Source organism: Schistocerca serialis, chromosome 5 (genome assembly GCF_023864345.2).
Source record: "Schistocerca serialis cubense isolate TAMUIC-IGC-003099 chromosome 5, iqSchSeri2.2, whole genome shotgun sequence".
NCBI classification, from domain to species: domain Eukaryota; kingdom Metazoa; phylum Arthropoda; class Insecta; order Orthoptera; family Acrididae; genus Schistocerca; species Schistocerca serialis.
The window spans coordinates 794,613,450-794,638,420 of NC_064642.1; the positions used below are offsets into that span (position 1 = coordinate 794,613,450).

The following is a 24,971-nucleotide window of genomic DNA, read 5'->3' on the forward strand; positions in this document are numbered from 1 at the left end:
AATTTTGCGGTTAAAAAAGATTCATGCAGCTAATTTTGGGTTTGAGTGACTTCTTCTTCTGTAACTTCTCAATGCTCTTCATAAGTGCAATTTTAATAACATACTGCAAAAAACAATAATGGTGAGCAGACAGGTCACTGAGTACTCTTGCAAGAGTTAAGAACGCTTACAGGACGACAGTGGGGCAAGAGCTGCTTGGTGGATCAGCTACGATCACAAAAGGGTCAGAGTTTGTCTGCTCGTTATGTTCACCAGGATTATAAAAGCGTTAGCTTATAAAAAAACTAGAGAGGAAGTACAAATTGGTAACATATCGAATTAAGGAAGTTCCTTAAAAAAAGGAGCTATTTGCATTAAAATTTTCTGACATTATCCAAATTAACAAAGTTTAAAATAAAAAATTTGTAGGAGGGGCCTAAGAACATTTACCCAGGGCCTAAAAAGTTTAGTGTCAGCTCTGGCTGTTGATACCTGTGTCGATATGGAACAGTTGCTATTTTTAAAAAATGCTGACGAATTATTAGAACTTAAGATCTGTTTGATTCCGAAGACAGTGACCTCATCGGCGCAACTCTCTGCAGCATGGGGGCCACAGAGATTTAATGGTGAGCACCACAACAAGAAAAGTTGCCAGCGGGTTATCTTACAGTATAATGCGTGAGCTCCCTGTCAGGTGCCGATCATACAGTTTCCACTGTTGCAATCCTGCTATAAACAATTACGCCTCAGCTCAACGCAAGTCAAATATCAGGGAATTGAGTGACATAATAGTAATTCAGTTGTCAGACATACACTGTTCACGACACTTATTACTCGACTGCTGACTCAATGCTAATATAATTTTATTACCTGCACTTCCATGACTTGCATTACGGTCTCAGCTGTATTATTCTGACTGATGAGTGTCGGGATTCGTGTGCGACATTGTGAAATTTGTTTTGTGGTCTTGTGTTGAAATTTGACCCTCAGTGTTCTGTTTCAAACAGAATTACAATTCCTTTGGTTGTTGTAGTTTTTTACATGCAGTACAGACAACAATAGTATAAGGACAGAATTTCCTTTACATTTCGTATGTAGTATCGTTAATTTCCAACTATTTTACTGTGTCTAGAGACTGTTTTCCGCTATAATCAAAACCCTTCTTTTGTGTTGTCGTAGATGAAATGTTCTACACTCAACTATCTGTAAATTTTGCAGCTACATTTCCTAAGTCTTAGCAGGTTTATATTATATTGCTGCTGTATGGGAGCCTCAAAGTTACGCTGTAGGGGCCATTTGGTACTCAGCTGTAATTTGGTGTTTAACCATTGGGACTGCTGGCCATATTGTTGCCTTATTTATTTTCACAAATTGTGAAGTTCTTTCTACGTGCATAGTCATTTCATGGAATAGAACTAACACCTTTGGTTTTCGTTCTTTAGTAGTGGAATAGAAGTGACATTCTGGTGTGGGTCACAGAGTCGGTGAGAGCCGTAGTTCCGCAGAGCAGACCGCCGTCTGGGGCAGTGAGCGGGCTGGCAGCAAAGGCGCAGCGGGTTGCGTGGCGGCCCCTGCAGCCGCTCAACCGATGCAGCGCCTGGCTGAGGGAAGTGCACTGCAGACCGACAGGGGGGAATGTGGAAAAAAGAGGGGAGGTTTCCTGTGTTATCCTGTAGTATCAGAGTGAAAATCCACATCATCTGATTGATGGTGATGCGTTTTGCAAGAGCAGCATTACAGCTGTGTAGGAATTGTAAGATATTAGATATTGCTTTGTTTCTCTTCAGTTAAATGTGGACTGGCTGTATAATTCCTGATGATAAGTGCTTGCTACTAAGTTCACACCATAATGAAACACAGGAAGTACAGTACTGTCAAATGTTTGCTCAATATACAGAAGTAAATTGAGTCTGATATCAGACATGAAAATTCTTCTGATAGAACTCATATAGCAGAGATCTCTGTATACTACTAATTACAATAGTCTGCTGTAACACCTTGTAGGCTGGTGTGAACTACTTTTGAGTCTTCAGATGTTATGAAGTAGTGGTATTTATTTGTAATGAACTGAGTTATTTTTCAGTTCTTGCTGACATTTGCAAAGTTTAATCTAGGAGTGTACTCGAGACATTTTTCTTGAGAGAAAGGTTGCATGTTGTTACTTGAATTAATTTACTCTTATCTAACATTGTTTCAAATTTACCACAGTGTTAGTATAGTATTTGTATATAGTACTCTACTAGAGGAGAGGTACAATTAGTGAGTGAGAATAGGATTGACGTTTTGAATTCTTTATTTAAAAAACATCAAGATGTGGAGAGCCTGTTTTAGTTTTATTGCAGAGGGAGTTTTTTGGACTGGCTGCCTGATGACAGCATCTCGATCAGCTGCCGCCTGTTACACTGCCTGGCGATGTCCAGGGCTGTGTCCCCATCATCATTTCTGGTTTCCTGGTCGGCCCCCGCCTCGAGCAGTGCAGCTGCCACTTCTGGGCTGCCACCTTGAGCTGCAAAGTGCAACGGCGTCCACCCATCCACATCCTTGAAGTTTGGGTCGGCGGAGGCCGATAGCAGCAGCTGCGTCACAGCTGCATGGCCCCTCTGTGCAGCACAGAACAGAGGCGTCCTCTTCAGACCGTCGTCCCAGGCGTCCACTGGCGCCCCGGCCTCCAGTAGGCACCTCGCCGTCTCCACATGTCCCTCCCATGCTGTCCAGTGCAGGGCGGTCCACCCACCTCCACCCATCGCCCCCACGTCCGCCCCCACTGCGAGCAGTGCCCTTAGCTCCCATACTGCCCCCTGCCGAGCCGCCTGGATCAGCCTCCATACTCTCTGCTCTCCAGAGAGGCTCCTGCACAAAACACAGACATGCCAACTCCCTACTCCAAACACCAACACACATATAATGAGGAAAACTGCGATACAAGAAAAAAGAACTGTTCTGAATACAGATCTGTCCTGGAACAAATCTAATACATCCCACTTCTACAATACAAAACAGTCTGGAACTCTGTGTGTATTAAGGTGCAGCAATTTTAGCCCACTTACAAAAAATCTTCATTCATCGTTCATTAAAAATTGCTGTATACAACCACTGAAGTAATTATGTTGTCACATTTTATCACATTGATTCCTGGAAGTCACCTTTGATCTCAGAATGCTGTAGCTAACCCATCACTCACATCCACTATAACACATGCTTCTTGCAAATAATACTAATTTTCTGTGAGCAGCTTAGCTGCCAGAGGTCATACATAAGAATAATCCCATCTCCCATTTTGCAGAGAACCACTTCCTTGATATGCAGCCAAAAAAATTTCAATATAATTATTGGCCAGTTTCTTGGCACAGCCTCACCAATACTGAAAGTTTCTTACACGCTGACGAAGATTTGGTCGAAACATTTCAGACATAACAAAGAGGGAGTTGACCATACCTCCGCCATAAAAAACTGTGTATGTGTGTGTGTGTGTGTGTGTGTGTGTGTGTGTGTGTGTGTGTGTATGTGTGTGTGTGTGTGTGTGTGTGTGTATGGTTGTATGTGTGTATGTGTGTTTGTGTGTGTGTGGATGGGTGTGTCTGATACCATATGCACATGTGTTTAACATGTTCTGTCAGGGTCAAAGTATCTGAAAGACCTGAATTGTATTTTGCCTGATTTGTATGCAAACCACAAAACACAGATCCTCTGCTCTCTCTTCAGTACAGTTGCTTACCTATTCAAAATGGCTACTGCAAGAGGGCACAAGAGACAACTGCTCTGCATGGCTATCAGTCTAGAAGCAAAGTAATACCACGAGAATGCAAATACCAGAAAACATGTTATTAGAGATTACGCAGCCATTACGTTAGTAAATTCAAATTTATTACTATAAATGCCATTGCAAAAGGAAATTTTCACCTTGAAATTATACGACGAAATTTTTTTTGCTGGGAATACAACTAAAAACAAAATATTTTAAATATGGTCACAAGTAACAAAGCATGTGCATGTTTAAACTTGAAATGAGGTGGCATGAAATTTGTGTTGACCGAATATTGGAACTGACCACTTAATCGAATGGTTAAATAAGCACAACCAAACGCCAGAAATGGTCATTTTTAAGCAGTAGCACGATGACAAAGTGCGAAGAGTATTGGTGTATCTAATGCACGACAGTAGATTTTACTTAAAAAAACTAGAAATGGGCGAGCAGAGCTCGTGCTCTGAGGGTTCTGTCAAAACTTAGATTATGTTCGCATATAATAGTAATAATATTATAATAAATAGTACTATTATTTATTCGGGAAGTTTATCTGTTTAACTTGGAATCCGAAGTCAAGACAAGATGAGACGGGAGACTGAAAAATCCGTGACCTGTCCAAGACCCGATCCGGTGACTTCTCTGTTTGCAGGCACGCACTTTGCAGCTTTTTTCCATATTGTGCGTCACTGTTCTCATAATTTTGTCTGTGTGGACACCACGCCACAAACCTTCAGCGGTCTAAGGCGCTGCAGTCATGGACTGTGCGGCTGATCCCGGCGGAGGTTCCAGTCCTCCCTCGGGCATGGGTGTGTGTGTTTGTCCTTAGGATAATTTAGGTTAAGTAGTGTGCAAGCTTAGGGACTGATGACCTTAGCAGTTAAGTCCCATAAGATATCAAACACATTCGAACATTTAAAACCTTCAACTTCATCGTTGAATACTTCAGCCATTTTCTTTTTTTACGGAGATCGGCCAGCCACCTGAGCAAGCACTCTGAGCTACCATGGAGACCCCCTAGGCCACCAACACCGACATCTATGTACACTACAGGCCATTAATATTGCTACAACACGAAGATGACGTGCTACAGACGCGAAATTTAACCGACAGGAAGAAGATGCTGTGATATGCAAATGATTAGATTTTCAGAGCATTCACACAAGGTTGGCGCCGGTGGCGACACCTACAACGTACTGACATGACGAAAGTTTCCAACCGATTTCTCATACACTAACAGCAGTTGACCGGCGTTGCCTGGTGAAACGTTGTTGTGATGCCTCGTGTAAGAAGGAGAAATGCGTACCATCACGTTTCCGACTTTGATAACGGTCGGACTGTAGCCTATCGAGATTGCGGTTTATCGTATCGCGACACTGCTGCTCGCGTTGGTCGAGATCCAATGATTGTTAGCAGAATATGGAATCGGTGGGTTCAGAAGGGTAATACGGAACGCCGTGCTGGATCCCAACGGTCTCGTATCACTAGCAGTTGAGACGACAGGCATCTTATCCGCATGGCCATAAAGGATCCTGCAGCCACGTCTCGATCTCTGAGTCAACAGATGGGGACGTTTACAAGACAACAACCATCAGCACGAATAGTTCGACGAAGTTTGCAGCAGCATGGACTATCAGCTCGGAGACCATGGCTGCGGTTAACCTTGACGCTGCATCACAGACAGGAACGCCTGCGATGGTATACTCAACGACGAACCTGGGTGCACGAATGGCAAAACGTCATTTTTTCAGATGAATACAGGTTCTGTTTACAGCATCATGATGGTCACATCCGTGTTTGGCGACAGCGCGGTGGACGCACATTGGAAGCGTGTATTCGTCATCGCCATACTGGCGTATCACTCGGCGTGATGGTATGGGGTGCCATTGGTTACACGTCTCGGTCACTTCTTGTTCGCATAGACGGCACTTTGAACAGTGGACGTTACATTTCAGATGTGTTACGACCCGTGGCTCTACCCTTCATTCGATCCCTGCGAAACCCTACATTTCAGTAGGATAATGCACGACCGCATGTTGCAGGTCCTGTACTGGCCTTTCTGGATACAGAAAATGTTCGACTGCTGCCCTTGCCAGCACATTCTCCAGATCTCTCACCAATTGAGAACGTCTGGTCAATGGTGGCCGAGCAACTGTCTCGTCACAACACGCCAGTCACTACTCTTGATGAACTGTGGTATGTGTTGAAGCTGCGTGGGCAGCTGTACCTGTACACGCCATCCAAGCTCTGTTTGACTCAATGCCCAGGTGTATCAAGGCCGTTATTACGGCCAAAGATGGTTGTTCTGGGTACTGATTTTTCATGATCTATGCACCCAAATTGCGTGAAAATGTAATCACATGTCAGTTCTAGTATAATATATTTGTCCAATGAATACCCGTTTATCATCTGCATTTTTTCTTCTTGGTGTAGCAATTTTAATGGCCAGTTGTGTAGCTCTCCATCTGTCGGATTGCATGACTGAGTTTTCGAGTGTCAAAATATGTGATAAATATGGCCGTATCATTTTATTGTATTGACTAAGAATCCTAAATTTTTGCACCACCAAAGACCGTAGAGATTAGTATTTGACTCAAATTTCAACTTGATACCTCTAGCAGTTCCTGATAACGTTCCTGAAAAAGAGATGTTAACAGACCGTCTGTCAGGCAGGCGAACTACAATTAAAGAAAGAGAAAGAAAATAACGGACAGCACTGTGATTTAACCTCATAAGAAGAAAATAATGTCTGGCGCCAATAAAAAAATCAGAAGTAGAGGCCAGTATGGGTCAATTAAAATGTAACGTTATGCATCTACTGGCGCAAATAAGACGTTTTGTGTAAGGAACTGCATCCCAGTGATATGTCCATCGTAGTTACGATCTGTCTCAACACCAGAGACGCCTTGCGGTCGCAAGATACGAAAAGCGACCAGGGAAACGGCAGGTGGTGTTGCTGCTGCACAGTAACGCCCGTCTACACTCTGCTGACTTCACAAAACAAAGTGTCCAGGAGTTTGGCTGGAAAGCAATCCACATCGCACTACTTCTTCAGGTTTAGCGCCCTCAGGAGTCAATCTTACTCGCTTGTTATCGAACAGTCATCAAGAACATTTCTTTGTGGACGAAAAAGTAGTTTAAACCTGGATTATCGACATCTAGATCTCAAAACCAGTAGCTCTCTACTGGTGAGAAATCCATAAACTGCATCACCATTGTCAAACTGTTATACTTAATGGGGAAGTTAGGAATATATTGTTGACGATTAGTTTATATCTTGTGTTTTTGTTTTGTTATAAACACAACAAGAAACGCTATAAAAATATGTTCTCCTCTAATACATATTAACTACAGCTTGCCAGAAGACGCTTATGGCCAAAGCCTAAGTTAATAAATCAGATAGTATCTGTAACACGAGCCTGCACAAAACAACACGCATTAGCAAGTTATTATGTACTTTTGTCCCCCATATGGCCTGCCCTGTGTCCTACCCAAGAAGCATTTCGCGATTACAACAAAAATATATAAACTTTGCAGTGAGAGTAAACCCAAAAAGAAACTCAGTTAATAAATTATTCAATGACACACGTAATCAACTAAATTGTGTATTCAAAAAATTGAGATTTATGTCGTTATCAGCAGGAAAATATAATTTTCGAAAAGGGTACAAGGTCACAATTTCTTAAATTTTTCACCTTTAGATCAAGGGGGTACTATACTTAAATTGCGATGACTCTTTAAGAAGGTGACGTTAATTCAGGCTTCTCGCGCGGATAGAACCTGGAGCCAATGCAGCGTTCCCCACACAAAGCATCCACGTTACCATTTCTTTCAATCTCATTTTGTTCGCTAATGTTCCTTACATTTGTTTGGGACAGACCTCCATATGACAACCAGTTTTTTGTATTACAGAGGGCACCTAACTCTCTGACCGAAATTTAGCTAGCGAGCCACTGCTGTTACTAGTGCGCTCTCACTGCGATATTCTTCAGTAATAGTGAGGCTTAAGTAACGTTAAATATGAGACCGTCGTTTATTCTGTATGGAATGACCTTTCTGGGATCACATCATAAATTTGACACCCCACTGATAAATCTTACGTGAGAATCAGTCAGATTATGTATCAAACGTGACAACAAAATATCAGGTGAATTTAACAGAACGATTCTGAACCACACCAGGAAGTAAAGAGACGATCACGTAGTTGCCAAATGTATTCTACAATGTTACCAATTCTGCATTAGATTAGCAACAGGGAGAATACGTTTGCTCAGCTGCTGTACTGAGCTGGCTAGCACTAGGGAAGCACGACTTTCGGAAACGCGGCAAAGCTGCTACCGCGTTACCGGCAATCGAAAGTTTTGAAACATAGCCCACGGTGTTTCATTCGCATTTATGAAACTTTGATTTCGACCTACACCACAGTTGCGAATAATATTCAGACTCAGCGACTGTAAATCAAACATCATAAATAAAGACCAGAGGGAATTATTTGGATGGTCCACCTCGTCAGTAAATTTAACTTTTGTACCTACTTCTGTTTTTGTGTCTTACGTGTACTGTAGACATACAGCTCATTCACCAGAAGTGGTTTTGGTTCGCTTTTTTTTTAGGGCTACCTGACACTGTTAATATTATGACTAAACAACATTCTTATTCACATTGTTCACTTGAAGCAGATTTCCTTAAGAATGATTTCATTGGCATCGCCTACATAATAACACCAATAAGAATACAGCGTAACACCGATTAGGAGACACCAACATCCATAAGAACTTTTCATACACTGCGAATAACGAACAGTTTCAAATCATAAAAGCAAGTAGTGCAAGGAAATCTTATGGAAGAGCAAAGGAAAAAACACTCAAAAAGCGGCGAAGAAAATGAAACAAGCGAATGAGTACGGTGCAAGTTCGATAATGTTAGATAACGCGAGAGACCATATTGCTGATGTAACGTATTTCTTATGTTTATCTGTCGCGTTCATTAAAACAACGAAAAAAACGCAATAAAGTGAACGCTGTACTAAAAGAAATGAATTGCAACTTATCTTGCCAACCTTACAACGAAAGTCCTCTACAATAAAATAAATTTCATATAACACAAACGCCCATAAATCGTCACGAATTGGCAAGATATTGTGCACTTTCTGTGTAAAAACAACTTTGACTATGTGTAGCCCACAGTCATAATGAAGTTGCGTTACAGGGCAACCACGAAAGTATGGAAAAGTAGCACTGTGTGCACACAAGTAACGAAATCAAGTTTTCAAATTATTCAGTACCCCAGTCAAGTCACTACATTTGATTCTGCATAGAAAACTAAAGAGTATCTCTATTAAAGCAGAAAAATCAGCAATAACAAGTTCGTATATCTGAAAGTTTTTCACTTATAGATCTACAATGCACTGAATCAAGGTAGGAAGAAAACTTATGTGGGAGAAAGATTTTTTGCTTACTGTCGATCTGCCTGAGGATAATTTTTCTCAGAAGTACAACTTTTGTTTCCAGCGAGATTTTAACCGACTGCTAGAACAGACGGCCCTTTGGAGGATTAACATTTCACCCCTGAGCTAGCGGACAACTGTCACGCGGAGCTCTTTCCTTGCCTCAATGATGGGCGAGTTGGATAATTTTCAGTGTAAAAGACGAAAGTGGTTGTAGTTTCAACTTGGAAAGAGCTTCCTGGTCTCGAAAACATACAAGTTCTAACCTGTACCACCCCTTACGGGATAACCACCCAGAATATTTAATCAAAATGACAGGAAAATATCAAGCGAATGTATCAGGATTATTATCTGCCACTACAGGAACTAAGTCGAAGGTCAGTGTTGCCAAAAGTATTGTGGGATGTTGTCACGTCTATATTTAGTGGCAGGAAAAACGTTTCCTCGCTTAGATGTATACTGAGCGTCTTCTACTTCCTTTTCAAAGACACAGAACAGGAACGAACTTTATTTGCATTTCTGTAAATAGAGATCGAAGCTAAATCGTAAATATGAATACTTTCCGGATTCACCGACGGCAGCCTAAACGCCATAGATCATGATCGGTGGGAATTATTTGAATGACCCAAATCTTCAGTAGCTGTTGTAATTCATTTTTTGTCTTATGCGTGCTACAGACTGTAAAGTTCATTTGCGGATCACAATTCAACAGCAGCTGTTTGTTGCCTCGTTATAGATCATACTTAATCTGTCACAGGAAAAAATTTGCTCAGCTGTATGTTAAATTCGTCGACACCTTAGGTCCCACAAGCTGTACAGTCAATCCATCATGGTTGGTAAATGCATGTGTACAACTTTATAGCTGTTATAACGGTAGAAGACAGTCAACTGATAAGGATCAGTGACATTTTACGACTGAAAAAGTCTTGATTACCACCTCAAGCCGCTAATGAAATTTTTAATTTAACAATCAGTTTTCGAATTTTTACGAGCTGTGGGGCAGCACTTCTCGAAAACATTTAAAGAAATTTGGTTTACCATGTACAATCAGCACTCAAGTGTATTTCCTGGGACCTGTTCTTTAATTAGCAGCTCTTTCATTAGCAGCTTCTATTCCCTGAGGGAGAGACCTCCTGCACCATTCCAACACATGTTCTGGATGGCAGATTTGCTGCAAGTGTACACCCTGTACATTCGTATGACTCTTTCCGTGTCTGAGTGTTTTCGGCTTTTAAGAGGGGAGGCAGAAGTACTTGGTGAAGACGATTCCAACTGGAGTACATCACGACGAGACATACATTCTGAAATCACATACTGAATTGTAAAGCGTACGCAGGAAAGGATGTAGAGTCAGGTCACAGTTTAGTTATGATGATGAGTAAAGCGAAGCTTAAAAGAAGGTTTACGAGGAATCAATGTGTAAATAAATTGGATACTGAAGTACTGAGAAATAGAATGGGAGTTTTCAGAGACGTCAACCGCTGTTTGGTTGAACTTCCAACTAAGGCATTCATTTCCGCATTATCTACAGCCTCATAGTAGTAGGCCAACAACCAAAGTTTGACAGACAAATGTCGGTACCTGGAAAGGATTTCTGAAGAACCCTTGGCAAACGGAAAAAGTAGTTAAACTGTTTAAAGAAAAGAAAAATTATAAAAATATTTTGAAAAAGATAGAAATTCAGCATTGCGGCTCACTAAAGAATGAAATCAATCGGAAGTTTGAGGGAAATAAAAGTAGAAGGACTGCAGGAAGAATTAAAAGAAATCGAAAAAGGAATTATCATAGACAGGTAGGACACATTCACCTTCAGTGAAATCAAATACAAAGATGTCAACAAGGGTTCGAAAGGAATTCCACTGTTAAACGCGGAGGAGAGAGTAAATGGTAGAAAACAATACATTAAAGACCTCTAAGAATGGGAGGAAGTAGCAGATGATGTGATAGAAGAAGAAATGGAAGCCTAATTGGAAAATGTAGGTGACTGACCATTAGACTCAGAATTTAACAAAGCTTTGCAAAACTTGCACACAAACAAGGCAGAATGGTTAGATAACATTCCTTCGGAACTTTCATGATCGTTGGGGAGGGTGACAATCAAATGACTATTCAGGTTTGCCTGTAGAATCCATGAGAAGGGAGTCATAACAACAGACTATCAGAAAAAGGTCACCCAGACATTCTGGAAGCGAAAAAGGGCTAATAAGCTTCCGCTCAACAAGCTAAACAGTTCATGAATCCAAATTACTGACAAGAATAAAATAATGTGCAGAAGAATTTAAGACACAGCTGAGGACCTGTTAGAGGACGCTAAATTTCGAGTTAAGGATCCAGAGAGGCTGATCCGACCTTCGACTTGATAGTGGAAATAATGTGTAAGAAAAATAAAAAGAATATTGGATTTGTCGTATTTAAATGGCTTTTGACAACGTGAAACAGTGAAAAAGTACGAAATTTTAAAAATTAGGTATCAGACCTAGAGAACAGCAGATAACATAGAATATGTACATTAACCAATAGTATTCTGATCAACAACAAAAAAAAATAATAAAATAAAAATAAAAAAAGATTGTCGTGTGGCGAGGGCCTCCCGTTGGGTGGGCCGGTCGCCTGGTGCAAGTCTTCACAACTCCCAGTCCCCACGTGGAGAAAATCACCACTGACCTAGGCGGGAATCGAACCCGGGCCCCTCTCATGGCATTCTCTGCACTGACCACTCAGCTATGGAGGCGGATACTCTGTTCAATCATGATGCAGGCTAGGGAGGTAGGTAGTGTGCACATGTTATGGCGTAAAGTCAGCCCCGGCACGCCAGTCGGGAATACAGGAAAAAGAAGGCTATGAGAAGAAGTCAGCCAATCGCACGCTGACTGACCTCCCTCCAGGACGACAACGCTACAGCAGCGGCCCTTACGTGAAGACAACATAAGCGCGGCGCCCGACTGGTGGGAGCCCTCTTGGATAGCAGTTTCAGTGTTAGCCATTTGCCGGCCGTTGTGACCGAGCGGTTCTAGGCGCTTCAGTGTGGAACCACGCGCCTGCTACGGTCGCAGGTTCGAATCCTGCCTCGGGCATGGATGTGGTGATGTCCTTAGGTTAGTTAGGTTTAAGTTGTTTCTAAGTGTAGGGGACTGATGACCTCAGATGTTAAGTCCCATAGTGCTTAGAGCCATTTGAACATTTTTGTTAGCCATTTCGTTAGCACTCTCTATGTAGCACAGAGTTGTGTTCGTCTATTATGAAGAAGACTGATTATTCTGTATGTCACACTTTGCTCACGACACATATCAAAGTGAAGTTGTTGTAATTGTCTTTTGATGTAAAACTTATTAATACGAGTTGTTTGATCGTTTGTCTAGCAACTCGAGTATGCAGGATCCCTATACACAACAGCAGAAATATTCAAACTGAACACCAAAGAATCGTTGATGGAGCTCAAGAAACTTCCTAGATATTATTAAAATTTCGGGTGAAAAGGATTTCATTGACGCAATTCGTTGGTGGTATTGCTATGCTCACTGAACGCGAGAAAGAATTACTGGAGTCGCTGAATGTAATAAACTGTCGAACGAGCACCGAATTAAGAATTATGAACAGAAGAAAGAGGAAAGTATTCAGTAGTAGCACATATAACGTTGGTAGCAAACTTAACATCAAAATTAGGGACCACGAAGAAGACGAATTATAGGGATTCTGGTACCTGTGAAGCCAATTTACACTGAGGGACAAAGCGAGGTTTTGTAAGGAATAATGCCACAGAGAGAAAAGTGGATACACTCGCAAAACAAGACTACCGGTAACAAAGGCGGGCCTTAATTTGGGGCAGAAATATCTGAATGTACGTTTGGAGCTCAGTACTGTATGGATTATGAGAGGAACTGTGGACGAGCTCTGCAGAATAATTGAGGATGGCGATATATGTAAAACTGTGACAAGAAGAAGGGGCAGAATAATAGGCTATATGTGAAGACATCAGGGAATAATTGTCACAGTACTAGAGGGAGCTGTAGAGGGTTAAAAGTATAGGGCAAGACAGAGATAGGAATGCATACCACAAACAATTGAGGACTTTGGGCGCTCTTGGCACTCTAAATCTGTTTTTCAGACAGACAGAAACATCATCTACAGTAGGCAGAGGTTTTGCTTTGCCTCTGTGTGGTTACTGAGATTGGCTGTTACGCCAAACTATGGCTGTGCAACCAATGTGGTCCACACCCTTACAACTGAGCCTCTGCTGACAAATGCTTCTGTTTAGATTCTAGGTGAGTGTGTTTCACGTTACTAGCAGAAATTTAATGCTGAATTCTAGGATTCCTTCTCCTCTCTAATTACTACTAACTACCCCAAATGGTTTCATAAACATGTGTTTATCTGACCGCTACTAGACTATTCCAATAGTCCACGAGTATTAGAAGTTCGTCTCTTTTTACTTAGAGAGTTACACATACACAGACATACTCTCTGTGGTGTCACCGCCAGACACCACACTTGCTAGGTGGTAGCCTTTAAATCGGCCGCGGTCCATTAGTATACGCCGGACCCGCGTGTCGCCACTGTCAGTGATAGCAGACCGAGCGCCACCGCACGGCAGGTCTAGAGAGACGTACTAGCACTCGCCCAGTTGTACAGCCGACGTTCATAGCAATGGTTCACTGACAAATACCCTCTCATTTGCCTAGACGATAGTTAGCATAGCCTTCAGCTACATTTGCTACGACCTAGCAAGGCGCCGTATTCAATTGATATTTATTATGTGAAGCATGTATCATCAAGAGCGATGTTCTACAATTGTGGATTAAAGTTAAGTATTATATCAACTACGTACTTTATTTGCAATTCTCAGGATATTGTCCTGTTCCAGACCTCACGCCAGTCAGCGTGTAATTAAACGCGTGCATTTCGGCCTCCTCTAGAAAAACAGTGTTGGCTCTTCTACCAACACTACAGTCTCTGTCACTAGAGTTTCTGTGTATGACATCGGCTTAAATGCCTGAATTACTTATCACATTAATTTGCTGATTTTGGTGAGACTAAATCACTAAACTTACTCAATAACTCGCTACCTACTTACCTGTTCTTAATTAACCTTTCTCTCCTGATACAATGTCCTCATCCTGTGGTGTCACCGCCAGACACCACACTTGCTAGGTGGTAGCTTTTAAATCGGCCGCGGTCCGGTAGTATAAGTCGGACCCGCGTGTCGCCACTGTCAGTGATCGCAGACCGAGCACCACCACACGGCAGGTCTAGAGAGACGTACTAGCACTCGCCCCAGTTGTACAGCCGACTTTGCTAGCGACGCCACACTGACAAATACGCTCTCATTTGCCGAGACGATAGTTAGCATAGCCTTCAGCTAAGTCAATTGCTACGACCTAGCAAGGCGCCATCACCAAGATATATTGAAATGATAATACTGTATCTACAAGACCAATGTTCACCAATTGTGGATTAAAGTTAAGTATTCCAGCAGCTACGTACTTTTCTTTATAGCATTCATTACGTATCCTGTTTCAGACCTCACGCCAGCCTGCGTGAGTTTAAGCGCGTGCCTTTCGGCTTCCTCTCATTGTGTCTAGGCTGTCTTGCCTAGACGCAACACATCCTATGGTTCCAACCTCATTATTCATCTGACAATATGTCCTGCTTTTGTTTCCAATTCACTTTGCTGACCCTCATTGAATCTAGGTTGAGCCTTTACATTTCCTGTTTCAATTTTTCTACCTTCTCTGCAACACAATAGTAATATGTGTGTGTGTGTGTGTGTGTGTGTGTGTGTGTGTGTGTGTGTGTGTGCGTGCGTGTGTGTGTGTGGTGTGGTGTGTGTGTATGTGTGTAGCTAGGGAACTCACCGCATCCGAGAGACAGTGCCTTCATGAGGTGGAGGAGTCGTGGGCGGTGCAGCTGCAGCTGCAGCAAGAGTCTGGTGGGCTGTGACGGCAGAGGTCGTGGCGGTGGTGGCGGTGTTGGTGATGGCGGCTGTGTTGGCGGTGGTGGCGGCCATGCCGGTGGTGATGGTGGCGGTGGTGGCAGTGGTGTGCCTAAGCTGTGTAGCGGCTGGTAATCTGCACACGCAAAGAGAGAGGCGCAATGTGAGTGGCTCATTGCAGCCGGTACTGCTGAGGGGCTGTCCACACAAAGGTAGAATATACGCCGACAATGAGAGTAGGGATCCAGTTAATGCAAACGACTGACCACCTGAGTTCCCCACAGCAGTTGCTCACTACATCATCATTATCATCATCATCATCATCAAGTACAAAGAAAGGTACACACAATTCCCAACACTTATGTAAAACTTAATTACAGAATTACTGGACAGAGCAGCTCAGGTACTATTAACCTCATAAGTATCCAGAACACCTGAATTCTGTTCTGCCAGATTTGCTTGCAACCCACATTACGTATGCGTCTTGCAGTTTGCTCTCATTTCGGTACAGTCATTTGGTTATACAAAACGATTACTACAAGAGACCACTTGTGAAAACCATTTGTTACAATAAATTTCATTTCAGAACTCTCTAAGTCAAAATCACAAAACTCACCAGGTGGCCATGTGCATCTCTGCTTGCTCGTCATCAAATGGCTCGTAAACCACACCCACCATTCCTAGCCTGTTCATGGGAAATGGTCTCATTATTTTATCATAATGCAAAGAAAGGAATCGTTGAGCCAAAATAGAGCAGAAACTCCCTCTACAAAGAAGAGTGTGCATCCACAAAATATAATGTTATGCATCTGGTGGAACAGTGACGGTGTGGTATACTACGACTTGCTTCGCTGGAGTGTAACCGCCACTGCTGACATTTATTTTCAACAACCGAGACGTAATCCAAGAACAACGACCAGGGAGTGTACGTAAAATGATGCTACTCCACAACAACGGCCGACTGACAAAGAACACTACACAGGAGCTGGGTAGGGTAATCTTTCCGTAACCACCTTATTCATCTCCCTCGCATTTTCACCTTCTCTATCGAACAACCTCCAAGGAACTACATTTCCAGATGAAAATGCTCTCCGAACAGGGGTCGACGAATTCTTCGTCTTGAAACCACGTGATTTCCACGGTCGCGTAATCGAAAAGTGGCCCCAGAAGTTGCAGACTGTTGTAAACAGTGAAGGGGAATATTTTATTGATGAATAAAGTCTCTGTTTTAGGTATCTGTTGTGTTTATTAAACTTATGGAAAAACGCTACGAACGTGTACACCAACCCAATAGTTTTGCCTTACTGCGTCTCGAACTGTGCACCTAATGCAATTTTTTTTCTAGCCTCAAATACGTATTAAATATTGGTTTATTTCACCAGTAGCGAGATGTGTACATTTATGAACTGGATATAACGCGATGAAAAGTTATCTGCTGACTGGGACTCGAACCCTGTATTTACAATTGACCACACACAAAGAGACATTGACTACTGAATACTTTTTCGCCAGTAACCAGTGAAGAATTTATGTAGCTGAAATGATGTGAAAAATTCTGTGCCTGAAGGAGTCGAGACCGGCACAGATAGGTATTGCTGACAACACACACAAGGACGCTAAAAATCATAATTGCTTTTCTCGTTTCGTTTGGCGTGCGTATGCTACAATTTGGAAGGACACGACAAAATTTTTTGTACACAACCTCTGAACAATAGATGCCAACCGCTATGGACACACCCTTTGGGTGCATTTCTTAACACAAAACACATTCTTCGTGCCACCAGAGATGTAACTTTATATATAAGAAATCATACTGGCCTTTGCTTAAGATATTTTTTTATCATGTCCAACCACTATTTTCTTATTCTGAAGTTAATGCACAGTGGTTCAAACCCCTGCCTGACCATCCTAGTTGGGGTTTCCCATTTTTTCGTTAAATCTTCTCATCCTTGCCAGTCGTAGCTCCTGCTTTGTCTCTGAAGGTGTTGCAGTCGATGGAACTTCCAACCCTACGTTGTTTATTTCTTTCTTCCCCCAACATTGCCCATTGAATGCAAGAGTCTCATAAAGGTTAAATGGTCACAGCTCATCAGACTGATTGGGTCTTATTGGCAAACAGTCAGATAGAAACAAACCTACTCTAAACGAGAAAACTATTTATGTGTCTTGCAGGGATCAGCGTGAGGCTGCTACAGTGAGACTAATGGACAGGGAGCGGTAAGTCGGAAGTTTGGGTTGGCCCTGAAGACTGGTTGTGTAGCCGAAGCGCTTAAGGCGACTGCTCATGTAAGCGGGAGACCTGGATTCAGCCATAAGTTTTCACTTGTCACCGCCGAATTTTATTTCGATGGCTAATTGTGGCTAATGTCGGAATTTCAATTTCGTCATCAAACTATTTTATGGCGTTACTTCTTCAGTGCACTTACCACGTAGACGGTACGTATGTTTCGACCTGCCTCCACCTCCTGCAACCCTCCAATATGTTCAAAGAGGAAAACCGTCAGAAATATTAGAATTTTTCTGTTTCACGCTCCATTTCCTAATGCTAAAACAATTCTCCTAACCTTCAATGTACAACATTCACTAACTAACGGAAAGAACAATACAGAAGCTCAAATAAAAAGATACGATTGATAAATTACTTACAGCAATACGTTTGACAACACGCCAAAGAAATCTCAAACTCAGTTTTTCTCTGATAGGTTACATAGACCAATATAATGTGCCACGTGAGAAGAAGTCACTATGCACTTGCTTACGCGATTATATAATGCCAAATGTGGTTCAAAAAGTGTTATCGATGTCTGGCCTTTGTGTATACTCTGCACCACATTCAAAGTTAGATTCTCTTTATTTTTTTTAAAAAAAAGGAGAGGAAAAAAGCTTCTTTCCACCCCTATAGCACCGTCTTGTTAATGTTTTCATCATCTCAAGCATGCAGTCTTTGGTAAATCTTTCCTCGTGCAATTCATAAAAAAGGCAAGCCTCGTTTTGGCCAAGGTAAACGATGTTAATTATAACAAAAGAATTAATAGTAATGAATTACCTCTTCAAAAAACTATTATACTGGATAAATAAAGTTTCTTTGTAAATTAGTAACACTTTATCATAAAAAATAAAAGTCTTCCTTAAATTATGATAAAAGAACAAAACTTCCAGAATGACATCGAACCCGTTCTAAGAAAACGGTAATTACTGTCTATGAATGGCGATCCTTATAAACTAAACGCGTTTCTTCTTAGAATAAAATTACAAGTCTCTGGCACAAAAATAAAACCCTACAAAATAATAAACAGCTCTTGAGACAACGGCAACCTACTGCAATTATAAATCCGCCAACACTATCTGGAGAAAGTTCTGGAAATTTGTTCGATACTTGTTGCCGAATCTGTTTTGTCTGATCCAGCGTCGTTGGTGTAACTATAGACTCGTACAAAATCGCAGCACCTCAGTTGGAAGACAATACCTACCGCAGGAATTTCGAAATACTACCCAATTGGCACCTTTGTGAAGCTGTCTGTTGCGTGATTTTATTTCAGTGATTACAAAATCAAGTCGAATGAATGTTTTGAGCAGGCTGAAATCAACCTCCAGAGAATCAGAATGCTCATCCAATGTGAAGCATCACTAATTACTACAAAACAATGACCAAGTACTGGGTGTAGTTCGGGGATCTGCTTCCGTCTTTGCTTAAGGTCCGTGTTCGAGTCACACATCAGGCAGACACTTTTAACAAGCACAAACAGACTCTCTTCACTTCTGGTAACGACAGTTCAATATCGTGGGATTGCACCTTGTTTCCAAATCTACGTTAAACGTGATGTCCCTTCGCTGTCCACAGGAGAAGTGCCGGTGCAGGTTGTGTCATGACAGAGGCAGAAGTCACGGCAAGTAGAAACTCTGCCACCAGTAAGCTTTGTTACACCAGAAATCTTATTTTAATAATGAACTAATCCTCATGTAAGGTCACAGCGCACTTATATCTTACTGTATTTGAACTTTATATGTTGAAAAACATTCGTCATGGAGTGTGATTGGAACTCAGATATCTGTTTTCACCGGTTTAGGCACTTTTGGAAAGACAGAGTTTCATCGTTTCGTTGTTTCCCCAACATTACAAACTCCTCAAGATTTCCATGAAAGGCGTATGTCTGGTTTCGAACAGCCTCGTTTCAGCAAACCATAGATGAAAAGCAATTATGATTTTTAACATTTCCGCATGATTTGTCAACAATGATTGGTACTGGTTTCAAGTCTCACTCAGGCACAGAACTTTTTATGATATCATTCAGGTCCATACATTCAGCTTGTAGTTAATGGTGAAAAAATTCGATAGTCAACGTCTCTTTGTATATAGTTGACAGTGATACTATGTACTGGGTTCGAGTCCCAGTAAGCACAAAAGTTTTCGTCACTTAACGTCCAGTTCAGATACGGCCACATCTCGCTACTGGTGAAATAAATAGATACTCAAGATCTATTCCTGGCTGGAAAACAAGGACGATAAGTGCTGGGTTCGAATCTCTGCACAAAATAAAACTTTAGGCCACGGCATATCAAGTTTAAACTTGAGCAAAGTTGGGTTCTTGTGGCTGAAATGATAGTTAACATCTCTCGTGGCTAGTTAGCAGAGACAATAGTGACGGGATTGGAGCCCTGTGTCCCAGTCCAATACAGAAGCATGTAATCTGAACCTGAAACTTGAAAAGGGTTTCCTGATATTTACGTTATCGTGGTATTAGTTTTTATCTGGACTGGTAGCCTTAGAGAGCAGTTTTCTTTATTGGTCTCTTGTAGTAATAATTTTATATAGTGAAACGACTGTACCAGAAAGAGAGCAGACAAACTGCAAGGCAGTTATGTTACGTGGGTCGCACACAAACCAGACGGAATGTGGTTCAGGTTTTTGGCTACTTTTGAGCATGACCCTTGATTTGCGCCATAGGGTGGTGGGGTTTCGGGTTCCGCTGAATAGGTCAGGAGTTCACTACACTCATCTGATGGCTACACGGGTAGCGGAGGCTGTGTGGTGTGGACTGGGCGGTTTTTTAGGTTAGAAGGCCTCGGGAAAGTACGGGGTGGGCTGCAATCTCAAAGGGTGCATGGCAAATACAGGACGTGCTTGGATCAAGGAACAGTCGGAATTGTAGTTGTAAATTGTTGTAGTTGTGCTGGGAAAGTCCCTGAGCTTCAAGCGCTAATAGAAAGCACAGAAGCTGAAATCGTTATACGTACAGAAAGCTGGCTAAAGCCTGAAATAAGTTCTGCAGAAATTTTTACGAAGTCTCAGACGGTGTTCAGAAAAGATAGATTAGGCAGAATTGGTGGTGGAGTGTTTGTGTCTGTCAGTAGTGGTTTACCTTGTAGTGAAGTCGAAGTAGACACTCTGTGCGAATTGGTATGGGTGGAGGTTATACTTAACAGCCGAACTAAGTTAATGATTGGCTCCTTCTACCGACCCCCAGACTCCGATGATATAGTTGCTGAACAGTTCAGAGAAAATTTGAGTCTCGTAACAAATAAATACCCCACTCATACGGTTATAGTTGGTGGGGACTTCAACCTTCCCTCGATATGTTGGCGAAAATACTTGTTCAAAACCGGTGGTAGGCAGAAAATATCTTCCGAGATTGTCCTAAATGCTTTCTCCGAAAATTATTTCGAGCAGTTAGTCCACGAACCCACGCGAATTGTAAATGGTTGCGAAAACACACTTGTCCTCTTAGCCACAAACAATTCAGAGCTAATAGAGAGCATCATGACTGATACAGGGATTAGTGATCACAAGGTCGTTGTAGCTAGGCTCAATACCGTTTCTTCCAAATCCACCAGAAACAAACGCAAAATAATTTTATTTAAAAAAGCGGATAAGGTGTCACTAGAAGCATTCCTAAGAGACAATCTCCATTCCTTCCGAACTGACTATGCAAATGTAGACGAGATGTGGCTCAAATTCAAAGATATAGTAGCAACAGCAATTGAGAGATTCATACTTCATAAATTGATAAGAGATGGAACTGATCCCCCGTGGTACACAAAACAGGTCCGAACGGTGTTGCAGAGGCAACGGAAAAAGCATGCGAAGTTCAGAAGAACGCGAAATCCCGAAGATTGGCTAAAATTTACAGACGAGCGAAATTTGGCACGGACTTCAATGCGAGATGCCTTTAATAGGTTCGACAACGAAACATTGTCTCGAAATTTGGTACAAAATCCGAAGAAATTCTGGTCGTATGTGAAGTACACAAGCGGCAAGACGCAGTAAATACCTTCGCTGCGCAGTGCCGATGTTACTGTTACCGACGACTGTGCCACTAAAGCGGAGTTATTGAACGCAGTTTTCCGAAATTCCTTCACCAGGGAAGACGAATGGTATATTCCAGAATTTGAAACACGAACAGCTGCTAGCATGAGTTTCTTAGAAGTAGATACCTTAGGGGCTGCGAAGCAACTCAAATCGCTTGATGCGGGCAAGTCTTCAGGTCCAGATTATATACCGATTAGGTTCCTTTCAGATTACGCTGATACTATAGCTCTCTACTTAGCAATCATATACAACCGCTCGCTCACCGATAGATCTGTACCTACAGATTGGAAAATTGCGCAGGTCGCAGGGTAGTAGGAGTAATCCATCGAACTACAGACCTATATCATTTACGTCGGTTTGCAGTAGGGTTTTGGAGCATATACTGTATTCAAGCATTATGAATCACCTCGAAGGGGACGATCTATTGATACGTAACCAGCATGGTTTCAGAAAACATCGTTCTTGTGCAATCTTTATTCGCACGAAGTAATGGCCGCTATCGACAGGGGATCTCAAGTTGATTCCGTATTTATAGATTTCCGGAAAGCTTTTGACACCGTTCCTTACAAGCGACTTCTAATCAAGCTGCGGGCTTATGGGGTATCGTCTCAGTTGTGCGACTGTATTCGTGATTTCCTGTCAGGAAGGTCGCAGTTCGTAGTAATAGACGGCAAATCATCGAGTAAAACTGAAGTGATATCAGGTGTTCCCCAGGGAAGCGTCCTGGGACCTCTGCAGTTCCTGATCTATATAAATGACCTGGGTGACAATCTGAGCAGTTCTCTTAGGTTGTTCGCGGATGATGCTGTAATTTACCGTCTAGTAAGGTCATCCGAAGACCAGTATCAGTTGCAAAGCGATTTAGAAAAGATTGGTGTATGGTGTGGCAGGTGGCAGTTGACGCTAAATAACGAAAAGTGTGAGATGATCCATATGAGTTCCAAAAGAAATCTGTTGGAATTCGATTACTCGATAAATAGTACAATTCTCAAGGCTGTCAATTCAACTAAGTACCTGGGTGTTAAAATTACGAACAACTGCAGTTGGAAAGACCACATAGATAATATTGTGGCGAAGGCGAGCCAAAGGTTGCGTTTCATTGGCAGGACACTTAGAAGATGCAACAAGTCCACTGAAGAGACAGTTTACACTACACTCGTTCGTCCTCTGTTAGAATATTGCTGCGCGGTGTGGGATCCTTACCAGGTGGGATTGAGGGAGGACATCGAAAGGGTGCAAAAAAGGCAGCTCGTTTTGTACTATCGCGTAATAGGGGAGAGAGTGTGGCAGATGTGATACGCGAATTGGGATGGAAGTCATTAAAGCAAAGACGTTTTTCGTCACGGTGAGATCTATTTACGAAATTTCAGCCACCAACTTTCTCTTCCGAATGTGAAAATATTTTGTTGAGCCCAACCTACATAGGCAGGAATGATCATCAAACTAAAATAAGAGAAATCAGAGCTCGAACAGAAAGGTTTAGGTGTTCTTTTTTCCCGCGTGCTGTTCGGGAATGGAATGGTAGAGAGATAGTATGATTGTGGTTCGATGAACCCTCTGCCAAGTACTTAAATGTGAATTGCAGAGTAGTCATGTAGATGTAGATCACAGAATCAACAAATGTATATGAATTGGACAGGCAGTCATCTGGTTGTGAAATTTTTTTAAATTAGATTAACATGATAATTCGATCATCAATCAGCGTTCAAAAAAATGGTTCAAATGGCTCTGAGCACTATGGGACTCAACTGCTGAGGTCATTAGTCCCCTAGAACTTAGAACTAGTTAAACCTAACTAACCTAAGGACATCACAAACATCCATGCCCGAGGCAGGATTCGAACCTGCGACCGTAGCGGTCTTGCGGTTCCAGACTGCAGCGCCTTTAACCGCACGGCCACTTCGGCCGGCGAGCATGTATTAATGACTGGGTTTTGGAAGGTACAGATAACGTAATGGTCGACAGCGTGTTTTGAAATGAGTTTGAGAAGCAATTCAGGGCATCGAGGGGTGCAGCAAGGTGGAAATCGTGATTTACTGAGAAAGAGGGGCTATGTTAGTGTGTAATTTACTTAGCATAAAAAAAAATCTTATGTAAATCTAAATTTCACGCAGTAAACTTATAGTTGACAGTATTTTTCAAATGAACGTTCCCAATTTGTAAGCAAACATGAAACCATGAAATGGTTAAAGTAAGCTGTGTCATTTGCGATTCAGCTGTGTGTGTGTATGTGTGTGTGTGTGTGTGTGTGTGAGTGTGTGTGTGTGTGTGTGTGTGTGTGTGTGAGTGAGGCAGTGATGAGCATGAGCAGTAATTGCGATTTCTGATACTGTAGTCTGTAAGTTGTTCTCTGAACTTCTTCCTGAAACAACATGAAACTCGTTCGTCACACACAGGAGGTATTAATGGTAAACTCTCTGAGGAATTGTGGGTTAAGAAGTCAGACAAGTTAATCTGGAGTGGATGAAAGGTGAGAGAGCGATTCATGTAGGTCATTAGGCACCTTCCCAAAAAAATGCAAAAGCATTGTATTAACCACTGATGTAAGCAATTGTTACGCCTATATGCAAACATTTTATCAATCTTATTTTTTTAATTATTAAAATCCTAGGCGTCTGTGACACGTTAAATGCTGGTGTGACGTTAAGTAACATTTTGATGGAGGCGGAGGACGTGGAACAAGTGTAAGATCGTGTCAGCCCCAGAATTGAAAGCTGGATATGCGATACCCAGGAGTCTGAACTGTGAGGCAGGGAACAAGTTGATGCTCAAGAATTACGACAAGGATCTGAGGTATAACATCAAAAGCATTTGCAAAATGTACAGGAGGATTTGAAAATAGCTGTTAATAAAAACTTTTTCGAGCTTAACAGCCTGCATCATTACCCACAGTCTGCAGAACGAGTTTGGAGTAATTCAGACAAAAATATTTATGTATGATGTATTAAAAGCAACAAATCCTTCTTCCAAGAAAGTGCATAACAATAGTAATATGTTCCTTGTTTCAAGCATGAATTTTCGTGTTAATCTTCAATGAACAAAAGAGAAAAACAATGAATGATTTATAATAAAGGATATAAGCTGAGTAGAAATGGTCGAAGAAATCCAGGCAGTTTTATTTCATATATGAGGTTTCCACTATATCAAATATCACATAAAATATTCCATAAATACACTCCTGGAAATGGAAAAAAGAACACATTGACACCGGTGTGCCAGACCCACCATACTTGCTCCGGACACTGCGAGAGGGCTGTACAAGCAATGATCACACGCACGGCACAGCGGACACACCAGGAACCGCGGTGTTGGCCGTCGAATGGCGCTAGCTGCGCAGCATTTGTGCACTGCCGCCGTCAGTGTCAGCCAGTTTGCCGTGGCATACGGAGCTCCATCGCAGTCTTTAACACTGGTAGCATGCCGCGACAGCGTGGACGTGAACCGTATGTGCAGTTGACGGACTTTGAGCGAGGGCGTATAGTGGGCATGCGGGAGGCCGGGTGGACGTACCGCCGAATTGCTCAACACGTGGGGCGTGAGGTCTCCACAGTACATCGATGTTGTCGCC

At 42.1% G+C, this 24,971-nt stretch overlaps 1 protein-coding gene across 1 annotated transcript in view; it reads right to left on the reverse strand.

The window, feature by feature from the left end:
* Nucleotides 1-2,312: 2,312 nt before the first annotated feature.
* The window catches only part of LOC126482228 (poly [ADP-ribose] polymerase tankyrase-1-like), a 28,573-nt gene continuing 5,914 nt past the window's right edge, over nt 2,313-24,971 (reverse strand). The window contains exons 3-4 of the mRNA XM_050106206.1: nt 15,020-15,232; nt 2,313-2,829 (exon numbers count right to left, since the gene is read on the reverse strand). Of these exons, the coding sequence (XP_049962163.1) occupies nt 2,313-2,829; nt 15,020-15,232 (730 nt within the window). The remainder of the gene's footprint in view (nt 2,830-15,019; nt 15,233-24,971) is intronic.